Source organism: Ochotona curzoniae, unplaced genomic scaffold (genome assembly GCF_017591425.1).
Source record: "Ochotona curzoniae isolate NIBS_2020 unplaced genomic scaffold, NIBS_Ocur_1.0 contig_3819, whole genome shotgun sequence".
Taxonomy (NCBI): Eukaryota; Metazoa; Chordata; class Mammalia; order Lagomorpha; family Ochotonidae; genus Ochotona; species Ochotona curzoniae.
This window is the reverse complement of record NW_024466004.1, coordinates 2,245,754-2,259,507: the sequence shown is the minus strand read 5'-3', so window position 1 is coordinate 2,259,507 and position 13,754 is coordinate 2,245,754. Positions and strand designations below refer to the sequence as shown.

At 45.2% G+C, this 13,754-nt stretch overlaps 1 protein-coding gene across 1 annotated transcript in view; it reads left to right on the top strand.

The window, feature by feature from the left end:
• SLC26A8 (solute carrier family 26 member 8) overlaps positions 1-13,754 on the top strand; it is a 57,931-nt gene that overhangs the window by 35,529 nt on the left and 8,648 nt on the right. Inside the window, exons 9-16 of the mRNA XM_040983248.1 lie at positions 1,658-1,805; positions 2,599-2,712; positions 9,699-9,776; positions 11,169-11,264; positions 12,199-12,305; positions 12,386-12,455; positions 12,893-12,985; positions 13,088-13,219. Coding sequence (XP_040839182.1) covers positions 1,658-1,805; positions 2,599-2,712; positions 9,699-9,776; positions 11,169-11,264; positions 12,199-12,305; positions 12,386-12,455; positions 12,893-12,985; positions 13,088-13,219 — 838 coding nt within the window. The remainder of the gene's footprint in view (positions 1-1,657; positions 1,806-2,598; positions 2,713-9,698; positions 9,777-11,168; positions 11,265-12,198; positions 12,306-12,385; positions 12,456-12,892; positions 12,986-13,087; positions 13,220-13,754) is intronic.

Below are 13,754 nucleotides of genomic sequence, written 5' to 3'. Positions count from 1 at the left end.
CGCACTCCCCAAGTGGTCGCAATGGCCGAAGCTGAGCTGATACAAACCCAGGAGCAAGGCGTCTCCTCCAGGCCTCCCATGCAGGTGCAGGGTCCCATGGCTTTGAGCCATCCTCCATTGCTTTCCCAGGCCACAAGCAGGGAGCTGGATGGGAAGTGGAGCAACAAAGACATGAACTGGTGCCCATTTGGGATCCTAGCATGTGGAAGCAAGGATTTAGCTACTGAGCTATTCCAGTGGGTCTAGTGGCAGCCTTTTGAGGAGATTTGTTCATCACCCCATGTTGAACAGAGACTCCTAGAACAAATTCAGACAACCAGACTGACCTGCCAAGTAGAATGCGGTTCTCCCAGCTGGGATACAGTCTCATAGTTGCGGGGGTATCTCACCTAAGATGTAGCACAGGTCAACATGGAGCACCTTGTGTCAGGCCTGCTATTTCATAGTACTGGGGGAAAAAAAAAGGTTGATTGTGTTAAATGAGCAGAGTTTTCTAGTTAACAACATGGTGGGAACCATACCTGGGAAGAGATTTTGAGCCTGGTTTCTATTTATTTGGCAATGATTGCATGGTACAACATGTTCTTAACAGAGATAAGATATATTGAATTAGTAGAGTTAGTAAAATTAGTTGACTATGGTTATCAACAAAGTGAACATCTCAATATTCCACTGATGTCAAAACTATTGGAGGGAAGAGGCAGGCAGAATTTGGAACCAATTTGTAATGAGGGCAATGGCTAAAGCTATACCCGGAAGGGTGTAATTTTGAGTATAAATAAAAGGAATTTTGTTGAGCCTTTTAGCTCTAAAAACACCTTAGATGTGATGGTATCCTGGTATGCTCTCCCTGGTATTACTCCATGGTGTACTTTCAAAGAGGATCAGAAAACCATTTCCCATGAGTCGTTGTGGGTTTATTACCATTGATATTTGGCAAAAACCTTGGACTGGAAGACAATAGCAGCTGTTTTCTTTCTTTCTTTCTTTCTTTCTTTCTTTCTTTCTTTCTTTCTTTCTTTCTTTCTTTCTTTCTTTCTTTCTTTCTTTCTTTCTTCCTTTCTTTCTTTCTCTCTTTCTTTCTTTCTTTCTTTCTTTCTTTCTTTCTTTCTTTCTTTCTTTCTTTCTTTCTTTCTTTCTTTCTTTCTTCTTTCCTTCCTTCCTTCCTTGCTTCCTTCCATCCCTTTTATTAATTTTACTCGAAAAGCAGATTTACAGACTCAAAGATCTTCTGTCTGCTGATTCACTCCCTAAAGTAACCACAACAGCCATATCTGAGCTTATCCAAACCCAGAAACCAGGAACTTCCTCTGGTTCTCCCCCACATGGATGCAGGGTCCCAAGGCTTTGGGCCACCCTTTCCTGCTTTGCCAGGTGCATAAGTAGGGAGCTGGGTGGGAAGTGGAGCAACCATGACAGGAACCGGTAACCATATGGGATTCCGGCGCTTTCAAGGCACAGATTTAGCCACTAGGTCTGGGTTTTCTTAACAGCCTTAATAACTGGTAGTGGTCGACAACAACCAAACCCTGTTGCTCTACTTGACCCTTATTGTTATAAAAAGGAAGGTCAGTCCTGCGCACTGTAAGTATGGAGTGAGGCAGGTGCCCATAAAGTATTCCTGCTAACCAGGAATAATTTCACTATTTTATTCCAGCTTCCTGTTTCCTATTACACCAGATGTATCAGAGCTTCACCGTGTTTTTTTCCAAGCCATTTCCTTGGCTTCGGTGAGCTCCTTTATGCTCATGTTCCTGGGCAGGAAGATTGCCAGTCTTCATAACTACAAAGTCAATTCCAACCAGGTGAGAGGATTATTACTTCTCTGACCCTGAGGTCTTTGTTTTCTATTCTGAACCTCCTGTCAACATGAAGGCTGCATTCTTATTTAATCATAGAGTCACTTGGACTATAATTTGGATCATAATCACAAAAGCATTTTTGAGAGGTGAAGGATACTTGGCTTTGAAACCACTTGAATTAACATGTTACTCACCTAGGACAGACACAGTGTAGAGAAGCAGGAAGATAACAGATGACATCATTTTATTAAGCTAACAGAATTCCTCCCTTCTTCATTCTATCTTTCCACTAAGTCTTTAGATGTCAACCGCACACTGAGGACTGAGGGGCAAAAAGAAATCCTGAGAAATCACATCCAAAACAAGGCTACTAATCTACATAATTATGTTGGCCTGCCAGAAATTATCTTAATGGTTATGTTTTAGGGGAAATTGTCAACCATCCCAAATTTAGTCTCTTCCCTAGGAAACAAGAGGGCAATATGATGCACTTCGATTCTCAGGAAAAGGAGGATAGTTGTGTGCTTCTTACGATCATTTTAGGTTCTGGCTACCACATGAAAGCGTCTCATTTCCCCAGCTTACAATCACCTGCTGAAATGAAGGTTCAACTCAATGTAGAAAGTCAGATTTACCATCCTTTTGTTCTCTCCAACTGCTATTTCAATGTGTTGTTTGAAATGATGTGAATAACCCTATCATCATACACAAGAAATAAACAGTTCACTTTATCTGAAACTCAAATCAGTATCCTCCAACAAAGAGTAGTCCTAAAGTGTCGGCCATTTCTTTGCAGGATTTAATAGCCATCGGCCTTTGCAATCTCGTCAGTTCATTTTTCAGGTCTTTTGTATTCACTGGCGCCATTGCCAGGACTATTATCCAGGATAAATGCGGAGGAAGACAACAGGTATGTTGAAATACAATGTAATTTCTAATTTCTAATCTCTAAAGATACATATACTGATCTATATGTGTATACATAGAAGGGGAATGTATGGATTTCATCTTACTGGTGTTTTAATGTTATGTCTGATAGGAAAGATTTTTTGGAAGAATTTGAATCCCAGGCTTGCATTACATTTTGCTCAGATTTGGTCTTAAAAGTTATGTGTCCACATGGGTCTTGAATGTCACTTTCTAATGGGAATGTTATTAGAGAAGCTAGGTCAGGTTCTCTTCAGATGCTCCAAATAAGGGCATGGGAGAGTGGTGACAAACAAGATCCTAAATGGGAGAAAGCTGTTCAATTGTGGATATGAGATCCTCTAACTCATTTGTTCATGAGCTCTGAGCAGACTTGATAATAGTCATGTGGTAACATGGGAGGAGGCCCAGTCCTGTCTTAGCATGGAGCATGATGAAACATCAGGCAATTATCAGAATTGAAACTAGGGTTCAGATGACAAACGGCAGTTGAAGCTAAAGATAAGCTTATATTTTAGAAGTATAGCAAGAGGGGATAGAAATGCAGATATCAGAAGAATGCACACCAAACGTGAGCAGGGAAACAGGACGTGTACACCTCATGGATAGGTATAAGGCGAAATCAAATAAAAGGTAAAAGTCAGAAAATTAAATGGAGATGAGAGCAAAGGTCCAAAGTTACTTGAGACATTTTAAGTGAATGGTGCTTCTTTCAGATACAATGATGTCCTTTTCAACTCCTTGACAGAAAGAAAGATTTTTGGGAGTGAGCACCAGAACCTAGGGGATGAATCCACATCTTGGGACACTCGTGTCACATATCTAAGTGTCAGTTCAAGCCCCAGCTACTCTGCTTCAAATCCAACTTCCTACTAACACATCTTGGGAGGCAGCTGATGGTGGTTCAAGTAACTGGCCTCTTGTCCCACACCTAGAAGCGTGAGTTTCTGGGTCCTGGCCTTGGGTTGACCTATCCCTGGCTGTTGCAGACATTGGAAAATGATCTCTGAGTGGGAGTGCTCTCCCTTCCTTTCTGCTGCTCTGCCTTTCAAAAAGTTGAAAATAAATTTTAAAAAAAGGAAAGAGGAATTTGAGTTGTTTTAAAAAGAAGGATATTCTATGTTTCAAAAGGTTTATAAATAAATATATATATATATTATGAAAACACTATACATGGATTTCAACATATTTTGACACCCAATAAACTTTACTTTTAAGTTTCATTTTCCCATGAACTTTTTGAAATCCCCTCATACAAGTTTGAAAAAAACTTCAGAGACAAAGATAAAAGGGAGGATTTTGTGGTTAAAAAAAAAAAAAGAGTGGAAATGCAATCTCAAAAATTAGTTCCACTAACTTATCACAGCACACTGTTTAACTATGGGGAAGAAGATGCACACATTTGGGGGCAAAAAAAAAAAAAAAAAAAAAACTAAAGCGCAGTGCAAGGCAGAGCAAGCACAGAATGAATGGGGACACTAAGAAAAGGGTGTCAGAAATGCTGTGACAAGGAAACTGATGGAGGAAGTGGCACTCCCATGGAGCACCAAAAGGCAGTGTGAGTGGGTACAGCGGCAAGGGGAAGGAAGGGCTTCAGCTCTGCTGAACTCAGAGGCCTCTTACCGCCACCTGCCCTGGGCGGTGGGGACTGGAGGAAGAACAGCTGTCATGATGCTGCTCACTGATTCCAGGAACAGGAAGGCTAGGCATGAGCCCGTGATGAGCATCTTGACTCACTGGACAAAGGGACTGCCCTCAAGGCAGCCTATGACTCTCCTGCTGGGATTTTGCTGTCACCTCGTTCTATGCAACACATTCCCTACCAACAACTGGCCCCTCCACCGGCACACATGTCCCTAGGGTTGCTAAGGAGCCCTTCCTCCTGAGACCCTGTGCCAGCCAGTGCAAGGCGCCAGCCCCAGCAGGGGATGCTGCCGGCTCCCAGCTCTGTATACTGGAGCTTCCCAGAAGCCACTTGAGTTCCTGCTCTGGAGCAGAAGAGATCCCACAGCGGTGCACGTGTTCTCCACCCCTTCTCTCTGGGGGCTTTCCATTCCCTCTGCCTAAGGACACCCCAACTTCCTCCAAGTTTCTGGGACTCCAGGAAGGACAAGTTAGGGTGCTGACCCCTGAACCTCTCAAATACCACCTGCCACTGAGGATGGTTTGTTTTTCTTTTGTATTTGGCATAAAACAAACTATTTATATGCGTTTGGATTTCACTTTCCTACTTTCACATCTAGAATTCATTTCCCTCCCTTGGTTGCAGAAAAACCCACTCTTCCTTCTACTGCCCACACTCAGACTTCAGAGCTGCAGCAGCACTGACTTGCAAAGAGGAAGAACCCTTGACATGTAGCCAATGGGCTTGTCCCCCACTCCCACCTTCCTGCTTGTCTATTTCTGACACCTGTGTTTCCCTGTTCTCTATGCTTTGGTTCCTTTCTTTGTGCCCTGATTTCTAAGGACTAGCTTTCTTAATTGTGCCAAGATTCCATGATTATAAAAGAGAGAAGTGTATTGTGTTCTTGTCAGAGAAAGCAGAGGCCGCCTTTTGTGCTGGTACAGCTGGGGCCCACTGCTGCTTTTTGCACCAAGGCACCCACCAGGACAGGTTCATGGAGGCCTGGAGGTGTGGGATTGTGGGGCTGCTTGGGGAGGGTGCCAATGGGGGTGGGCAAAGAGCTGGGTGCTCATGTCCAGGCAGGTGGAGCAGAGCCTGGGGATTTTCCACGTGCATATTCCCAGATGGGGTAAGAGGAGGGCTCTCTAGGTTAGCATGCTGGCTTGGTGTGCTGGTGGACCTGGTTTGGGAAACTTTGAAAGAACCTGGATCTTGGGTGTGTGGAGGGGTAAGGTCTGAAGCCAACATACCTGCTAGGAGCTTGGGACCCTAGTAGGCAGGCAGAGCTCCAGCCCAGCACACTACTCCACCAGAAGATCAGGCTTCAGAAGGCTGGGCTGGAGAATCCATGTGCTCCTGGGCATAGGGACCGTGGGCTGATCAGGGAAAGGGGCAAGGAGATATTTGAGAGGGAGGACCACTGAGGCAGTGTGTTACAGGTGAGGAATGACTTCTGAGGGACTTCCACCAACGAGACCACAGTACGTACAGCTAAGCAAGGCGGCATCAACCAGGCATTTTGGAGGGAAGAGGCTGGAAGACCTTTATGGGTCAGCCTGGTGCACTAGCTCACATAGGAGACCTGAGCTGGACTAGTTAGCATTGACCACTGCAGAACACCACACTACATTGCAAATTAAAACTAGAGCTGGGAGCCTACCCACCAGGGAAAGTTGGAACAAAGGAAGGGTCACATTAGCCTGGGTCATGACACTAACCAACACGTGATTTAGGCCTGGGTGTTGGTCAGGCTGAGCAAGATAGTTCCACTTGTCAGCCAGTGTGTGTTGGTTCTAGAGGGGTTAAACTGGGCAGGGTTGGGCCAACCTTAGCCCATTGGCATGTACAGGGGCCAGGCTAGGTGTGGGTCATGCTAGGTTAAAGGCTGGACTGGCGAGACAGGTGGTGGCACCAGCCTCCATGATGATGGCTGGATAATGGAGTTGGTTGGGTTGAGCTAGGCTTCAAAGTCCACTGAGATATACAAGAGCTGAATGGGATGTGAGACAGACTGGACCAATCTGCTACACATACTGGCAAGCACAGAAACCAGGGCTAGGGGTGGGCCAGGTGGAGAGTATTTGGGGTTGTTCTGACTAGACTGTAGTTTCCACTGGTGTGCATGAGGGCCAAGTGTGTTGTTGTGGGCAGGGTTGAGCTGGGCTGCAGCATCCATTGATTTATGTAAGAGACAGGGCAGGAGACAGAAATGACCCAGCAATTGCAACAGCCAGTGTGTGCATAGGCTGATGTGGGGGATAAACAGGGCTGGACCCCTTCCTGGCAGACAAACACAAGAGTCAGATCTAGGGTCACCTCAGAAAAGCTTTCTTTGAGGATCCTCCCTACTGAACTGTTATACTCAGAACTCTAACCATGGGGAGACTTGCAGGATCTGTGGTCTGACTGTGGAGTGCATGTGTCAGAACTGGGCCTCCTCGGTGGCTTGGATGGAACAGTGGACAGCATGCCCAGATGCACATGGAGGATATGGCAGTCCATTTGGAGCCTGCAAAGAACATCTGGTACCATAGCAAAGGTGGGAGGGCAGAAAATTGGGCAACTTCAACAGTCAAGTGCTGACAGCAAATATCTGGGTGAATAAAGGCTCTAAGGTGGACTATATCAGCCAGTGGACCTTAGAAGGATTTCCCCATTCTTGGATCGGTGAGATCAACAGCATTTCAGAACTATCGAAATTACTTAAACAGAACCCTTGGAGCCTGCTCCACATCAGGAACCCTGGGGATGACATCGGGTGATTGTTCCCCATCCCTGGGTACTAAGGCGGTTGGGAGGCTGGGTGTAGCTTCTCTCCTTCTCTTCCCTCTTCCCCCATATATAGGAAAAAGAAAGAGAAAATTTAAAGAAAATGGTCTCATCCACTTTCCCCTAATCCTCAACCCTTCCCACCCTAATCAACTAGATAAACATAATCAAAAAGAAAAATTAAAAAAAAAAAAAAGAAAGCAAATGGCACAATGCAGACAGCCTGGATTTTTATAGTCATATGCTCAGAGAAGTTGGAAACTTACTGTACACTTCCTTAATGTGTAACCCTTGGTGAGTCTTCATCTGTAAAATGGGGAATCAAACCAACCTCTCATTGCGAGAATTAAATTAGGCGCTTGTCACCTAGGAGATGTTCAGAAGTCACAATTTCTACCCCAGTTCCCCAGAACCCAGGAAGCTATTCAGTAACCCACGGCCTAACCTCATGGAACACACTATGGCTTATGGAGCCGTTAACCTCTAAGGACCTGTATATCAACAGTGACCACAGTTGTTGGGAATGCCTATTGCCTTGAAACCCTGGAGAGAAGGCAGAGCCAGTGTTTGTCCAAGAACGTCCAAGGGAATGAAGGAAAACCTGAGCAGAAAAGCAGAACAAGCCCAAGATGTCAAGTGCTGCCATGTTGCCATCTTCAGATCCTCTTCAGGCACAGCACCTGAGATCTGAGAGCCCTGGAGCCTCTTCCTGAGTGAGGCACCACATCACCAGGAGCATCCGCTGGACATGCCGCTGAGGCCACAGTCTGACTCCCAGCCCTCCCAGCCAGCTCTGGCCTGATAACTTGATGGGTTTCAGTATGTTGTTTGCATTCATTTTAACATGGGTTTTTATATAACTTTTTTTTTTTTTGCGGGGTTGGGGGATTGCCTATCTTTGCTTTCTAAACAGAACAGTTTTGGAGAAAAGAAGCGGTAAAAAAGAAAAGGCCTTTCCTACAATAATCAACATTTACATGGTTATTTCAAAAGCAGGAAGACAGAAAAAGGAAGAGGAAAAGAGGGATTGAAGAAGAGGGAACTCTCCCATCCACTGATTCACTTTCCAAGTGCCCACAGCAGTAGAGACTGGGCCAGGCCAAATCCAATAGCTGGGGCTTCAATCTGAGTCTCACACATGCATGACAAGAACATGTGGACTTGAGCTATCACCTGCTGCCTCCCAGGATCAAAACTGAAGCCACGACTTGAACCCAAGAATTCCAATATGGAATGCAGGTGTCCCAGGTGGTATCTGAACTGATCCAACAAATCTCTACCCTCAAAGTAGTTGTTTTCTGCAGTACTGCCAAAACCAACTGAAACTGGAGCCAAAAATTAGATGCAGCACTGGGCTGACAGGTGGATCAGCTGGAGGGGCTCTGGTCTGGGTTACTGTTTCAGGACCACAGTGTATGGAAATATTCACCCAGAGCTTTCTGAGTTTCTAAGCAACTGGTATCCCTGAATCCTTCCCACACGACTCTAGCTTTTCCATGTTGGGCCACTCACTAAAGCTGTGAATCAGCTAGAATGGGCAAAGGAGGGAGTCAGATGTGGACTGCATTGCTTCTATTTTCAGTGACACATTCCTGTGGCAAGTAGCAATACATAGTGAAGGAGAGCATACAGCAGGAGAGAATCATTGCAGAGTGACCCTTTAAGTGGGTTAGATTTGAGGGTATAAGGGGCTCCCTCTGTCGTTGCTTGTGTGTGTGATTGTATCAATTTGTGGTTACAGTTTTACCCCACCCTCCATTCCTCCATCAAGGGGAAAAGTGACACTGCTTTCCATTGTTTGTAATGCTATGTATGGGCTTTGATGGAAAGGTAATTTACCAGGGGAGGGTCTACTGAGTTCAAGGGTATGGCCAAAGAGCCTTCAGATTAGCTAGAGAATTACGCATCTCAGCATCAGTGTTGGCCAGGTGAGAGTTGTGGCTGACCCAGTGTCCCTGAGCCCAGAGTAGTCAACTCAGTGGAGACAGGACCTATAGCCACTCTGTGTGGCCCCGACTCATTTGACTCAGATAGTTTTGTTTTGTTTGGATTGAGCGAAAGCAGAAAGAAGCAGCAGTAGGAAAATGGGAAGTAATTCACCTTGTATATTTTTAAGATAATACACCACTAAAGCAGTTAGATGGGGAATTAAGCTCCAAGCTCCAAACAGGAGAGTGAGGGATAAGATGTCTGTTTATGTGAGTAGAATGGGTGGGGTTTCAGGGCTGTTTGGTATGGGTTGTGTGAGGAGGACATGTTGAGATCGGATCTGAGCAGACCTCAGATTCATAATATGGAGCAGTGACGATAAGGAGTCAAATCCTCATGTCAGTTGGGAACTTTTAGGAGGGCACTCCTGCCTTTCAATTTATAGGTATTTACCAGGCACTTGGTGGTATGTAAGCATTTTAATAAGACCTGAAAAATGTCAGTTTAACGAAAATGCACTTATAATCACGCCCAACTCCATATAAGAAAACGAATAGCACACTTCTCACCAAGAGGAAGACCTTGATGCCAGATGGGGCCCAGTAAGTTCCTGACAGCTTCTCTCTGACCCATCTCTGTCTCCTCAGTTTGCCTCTCTGGTCGGCGCAGGTTTGATGCTGCTCCTGATGGTGAAGGCGGGACACTTTTTCTGTGAACTGCCAAATGTGAGTAGATCTGACCAGATGACCAAGGGATGAAAGAACCTCTGGAGTGCATCTTGGGGCATCTTGGAGGAGAAATGCATTGGGCTTGTTCCCAGTGATTGCTGCAGTCTAATTCTAGCCCTTTCCCTTGAAAATAATGGCATCTCCATCATAGGATATCTATTATCTATATATCTATATCTTTATAGATATATATAAAGTATGTGTGTATATATATAAATGTGTGTATATACTATATAGAGCTTGTAAATGTGTATTTTAAAATTTTATTTATTTGAAAGGAAGAGTTTATTTCAAAGAAGGTTATATTTTTTTTACTCAAAGGGGAAAGGGGCAGAGAGGAGAAACAGAGAGAAATCTTGCATCCACTGGCTTACTCCCAAGACGGCCACAATGGCCAGTGCTGGCTAGATTGAAGCCAGGAGCATTATCCAAGTCTCCTGAGTGGGTGCCAAGGGCCTAAACACTTGGGCTATCTTCCTTTGCCTTTCCCAGGATGGATCAGAAGTTGGACAGCCAGGACACAAACAGGTGCTCATAAAGGATACCAGTCTTAGGTTTTACCTGTTATACAACAATACCAGCTTCTTAAGTGTGTATTTTTTTTAATTGAAAAGTCAGATTTATAGAGTGAAGGAGAGACAGAGAGAAGGATCTTCCGTCTGCTGGTTCACTCCCCAGGTAGCCACAATGGTTGGTGCTGAGCTGATCTGAAGCCAGGAGCCAGGAGATTCTTCCAGGGCCTCCACTCAGGTGCAGGGTCCTAAGGCTTTGGGCCATTCTCCGCTGCATTCCCAGGCTACAGGCAGGGAGCTAGATGAGAAGTAGAGCAGCTGGGATATGAACCAGTGCCCATATGGGATCCTGGATGTGCAAGGTGAGGACTTTAGCCGTTAGGCAACTACGCTGTGCCCAGCAAACATACCATCCCCAGAGGCTGAGGTAGTGGGGCTTCCTTTATTCTGGACTCTGGATCTCCAGGGCCATGAGCCAAAACACATCACCTGCTTTTTTTTATAAAGCTGATTGCCCCTCGTATTTCATTGTAATCATGAAAAGCTGGCTAAAACAGCTACCTTCCCTTTCATCATCTATGTGACAAATAAACTCCCTGTTACCGGTGTACTGACTAAGTTAGCCAGACCTTGGCCATGGCCTGACCTTACCTTCTCTGGAGGAAAGCATAGAACAATGTGGAGAACATATGATTGGACAATGGGTTGGTGCATGGACATGAAATTCATATGAAATACCAGTGCAAAGCATCTCTGAGGAACAAAGCTGTTTGATTTTGTGGTTTCTTTGTGGGAACTTGGGACTCTAATCCCCATCACCTCATGCCCCACCACCACAATGAGAAAATGAAGCAAGATTTTATCTTTCCCCTTACAGGCTGTGATGGCTGGGATTATCCTGAGCAATGTATTGCCCTACCTTGAAACCATCTACAACCTCCCCACACTGTGGAGGCAGGACCAGTATGACTTTGTGAGTGTTGCTGCCTCCCCTGGCTGAGGTAGGGGGAGGACAGGGAGGCAAGCTGGAGAGAGGGAAAGAGATCATCCAATGGCAACTCCTTGATGCCCCATCTTCAAAGGAGAAGTTAAGGTAGTTGGTGCATGAAGACACAGAGACCCCCATCTCAATTGCACAGTTCAATCCAAGAGGCTGTGGTGACACGCAAACCTAGGAAACAGGATTTGTCTTGCACTGCCTAGCTGAAAGACTTTTAATCTCATTAGCATAAACAACTCCAGAATCAGATCAGAGCACCAAATCCTACTAGGAGAAGGAAGGAGGTGTCTGGTCAGGCAGAGTAACTGCTGCTGGAGATCCTTCCTTCTTTCCAGAGCATGAACCCAGAGGACAGAAAGAGCAGCAAGAGCTAAAAGATGGGGCAGACACTATGAAAAGAGAAGGACAACACAGAGGGAGCAAAAGATTAAAGGATTAAAGGTGGTTGCTGCAGCAAGATCCACAAAGAGTTTAGAGGGGACATGGGTCACAGGCCAGGTGGGCTTCTGGTCCTGGAGGAGGCACAGAACATCCAACAGAGCTGGAGGGAATAAGAGAAAGCTGAGTGCAGATGCTACGTTTGCAGCAACTATTATACTCATGAAAATAGTGGGTCTTAGTTTGCCTCCAAGGTAGATAATGCCATCTTTTTTTGCCTGAGGAAACAGAAGTTTCAAGAGAGAATGGGGAGAGATCACTTGGGCCACCTAAAAGAATTGCTAGGTGCCAATTGTTAGTGATAGCTCCAGCCCATATCGCGAGAGGATTTTTTGTTTCTTTTCCTCCCAATCCCATGTGTAGGAAAAGAGAAGGGGGGAAGGGTGAGATGAAAGATAAAAACTAGTCACTTGCTCAGTTCAGCTTGCTTTCATGGTCTTTCTCTCCCCTTCATTCCTTTTTCCATAAGATTCTTTGGATGGTGACATTCTCATCCACGATTTTCCTGGGACTGGACCTTGGACTCCTTGTTTCACTAGCTTTTACTTTCTTCATCATCACTGTTCGTTCACACAGGTACTTTCTCTCGGGCAATAGGAGGTTAGCTGTGCAAGGCAAGGCAGCTGTGGTCTACAGGCAAGTGCTTTTCCTTTCAGAATCAAGATACTACTCCTGGGCCAAATCCCCAACACCAACATCTACAGAAGCGCCAATGAGTATCGGGAGGTGAGAATTCACATTGGTCCCGCTGTGTTACCCCAGGCGTGGCGTGCAACAGGCTTGACCTTTTGATTTTTCCACCAAAGCCCTCTTTTGTGTCTGTTGCCAGCTGCACTGCAGACACTCACTTCCAAAATAAGGGACATGGTACCCAAGGCTACAGGCAGGTCCTGAAGCAGCAGCCCCCTTAACGTGAGGCAACCAGCTGAGGACAACTTCAGATGGGTTTTGAAGGAGGGGAAGGTCAGGCGAAAGAGTGGGGTGAGGAGGGGAAAAAGACAGGAGGAAAAGCTGGGGTGTGAAACTGGGAGGAGAAAAAATTCTGGTTCTTGCCTGTAATTAAGAGAACCGTGATTCAACAAGCAGTATGAAAGGCCTTCTTATGCTTATGTCATAGCAGAAGGGAGAACTCTACCCCCTCAGAGTCTCACTTTACCTTACAGATCCTGTGCATTCCTGGGGTGAAGATCTTCCAGTGCTGCAACTCTCTCACCTTCGTTAATGTTGACCACCTCAAACACAGGCTGCTAAAGGAGGTGACTTCTCACCCCAACCTTCTGCCTTGCTTCACCCCCTACCAGCTCCCGCCCTTCTTCCCCCACGCACCAGCTGAGTGAGAGCCCTCTTCCGTCCTTCAGCTTGATCTGGTCAGAGTGCCTCTGAAAGAAGAAGAGATGTTCAGCCTGTTTAAGCCAAGTGATACCGAACTCCAGGAAAATAAGATTTGTAGGTGTGCCTGCGACTGTGATGAACTGGAGCCACCACCCAGGGTAAGAATTGTCTGTCTCTGCCTTTCAAGTCAATATTCTGTTTTTTAAAAATTTTAATGTATATTTCAAAATAGCTGAAAAAAGATTTTAAACATTTTCACCACTTACAAATGTTAAGTATTTGAGCATGTGGATATTCTAATTAGCCTGGTTTGGTCCACAATGTATACATGTATTGAAACATCATATTGCACCCCATAAATGAACATAATGATTACTTGCCAGTCGAAAATAAAACATTTTCATCTTACAACACTGTAATTCTGTGGCCACTAAAAAACACTTTCCATTTCCCCCCTATTCAGGCCCTGGACACCAATTCTACTTTCTGTCCGTAACTATTCTAGATATGCTGTGTAAGTGGAACCATGAGGCATTTGTCTTGTTGTGACTCATTTATTTCACCTGCTGTAATGTGCTCAAAGTTCATCTAGGTAGTTTTTAAAAAGAAACAAAAGAAAAAAGACATTTGAAAGTCAGAGTTACAGAAAGTGGGAAAGACAAAAAGACACTCTCTTCTCTTTGTAACTCTTCC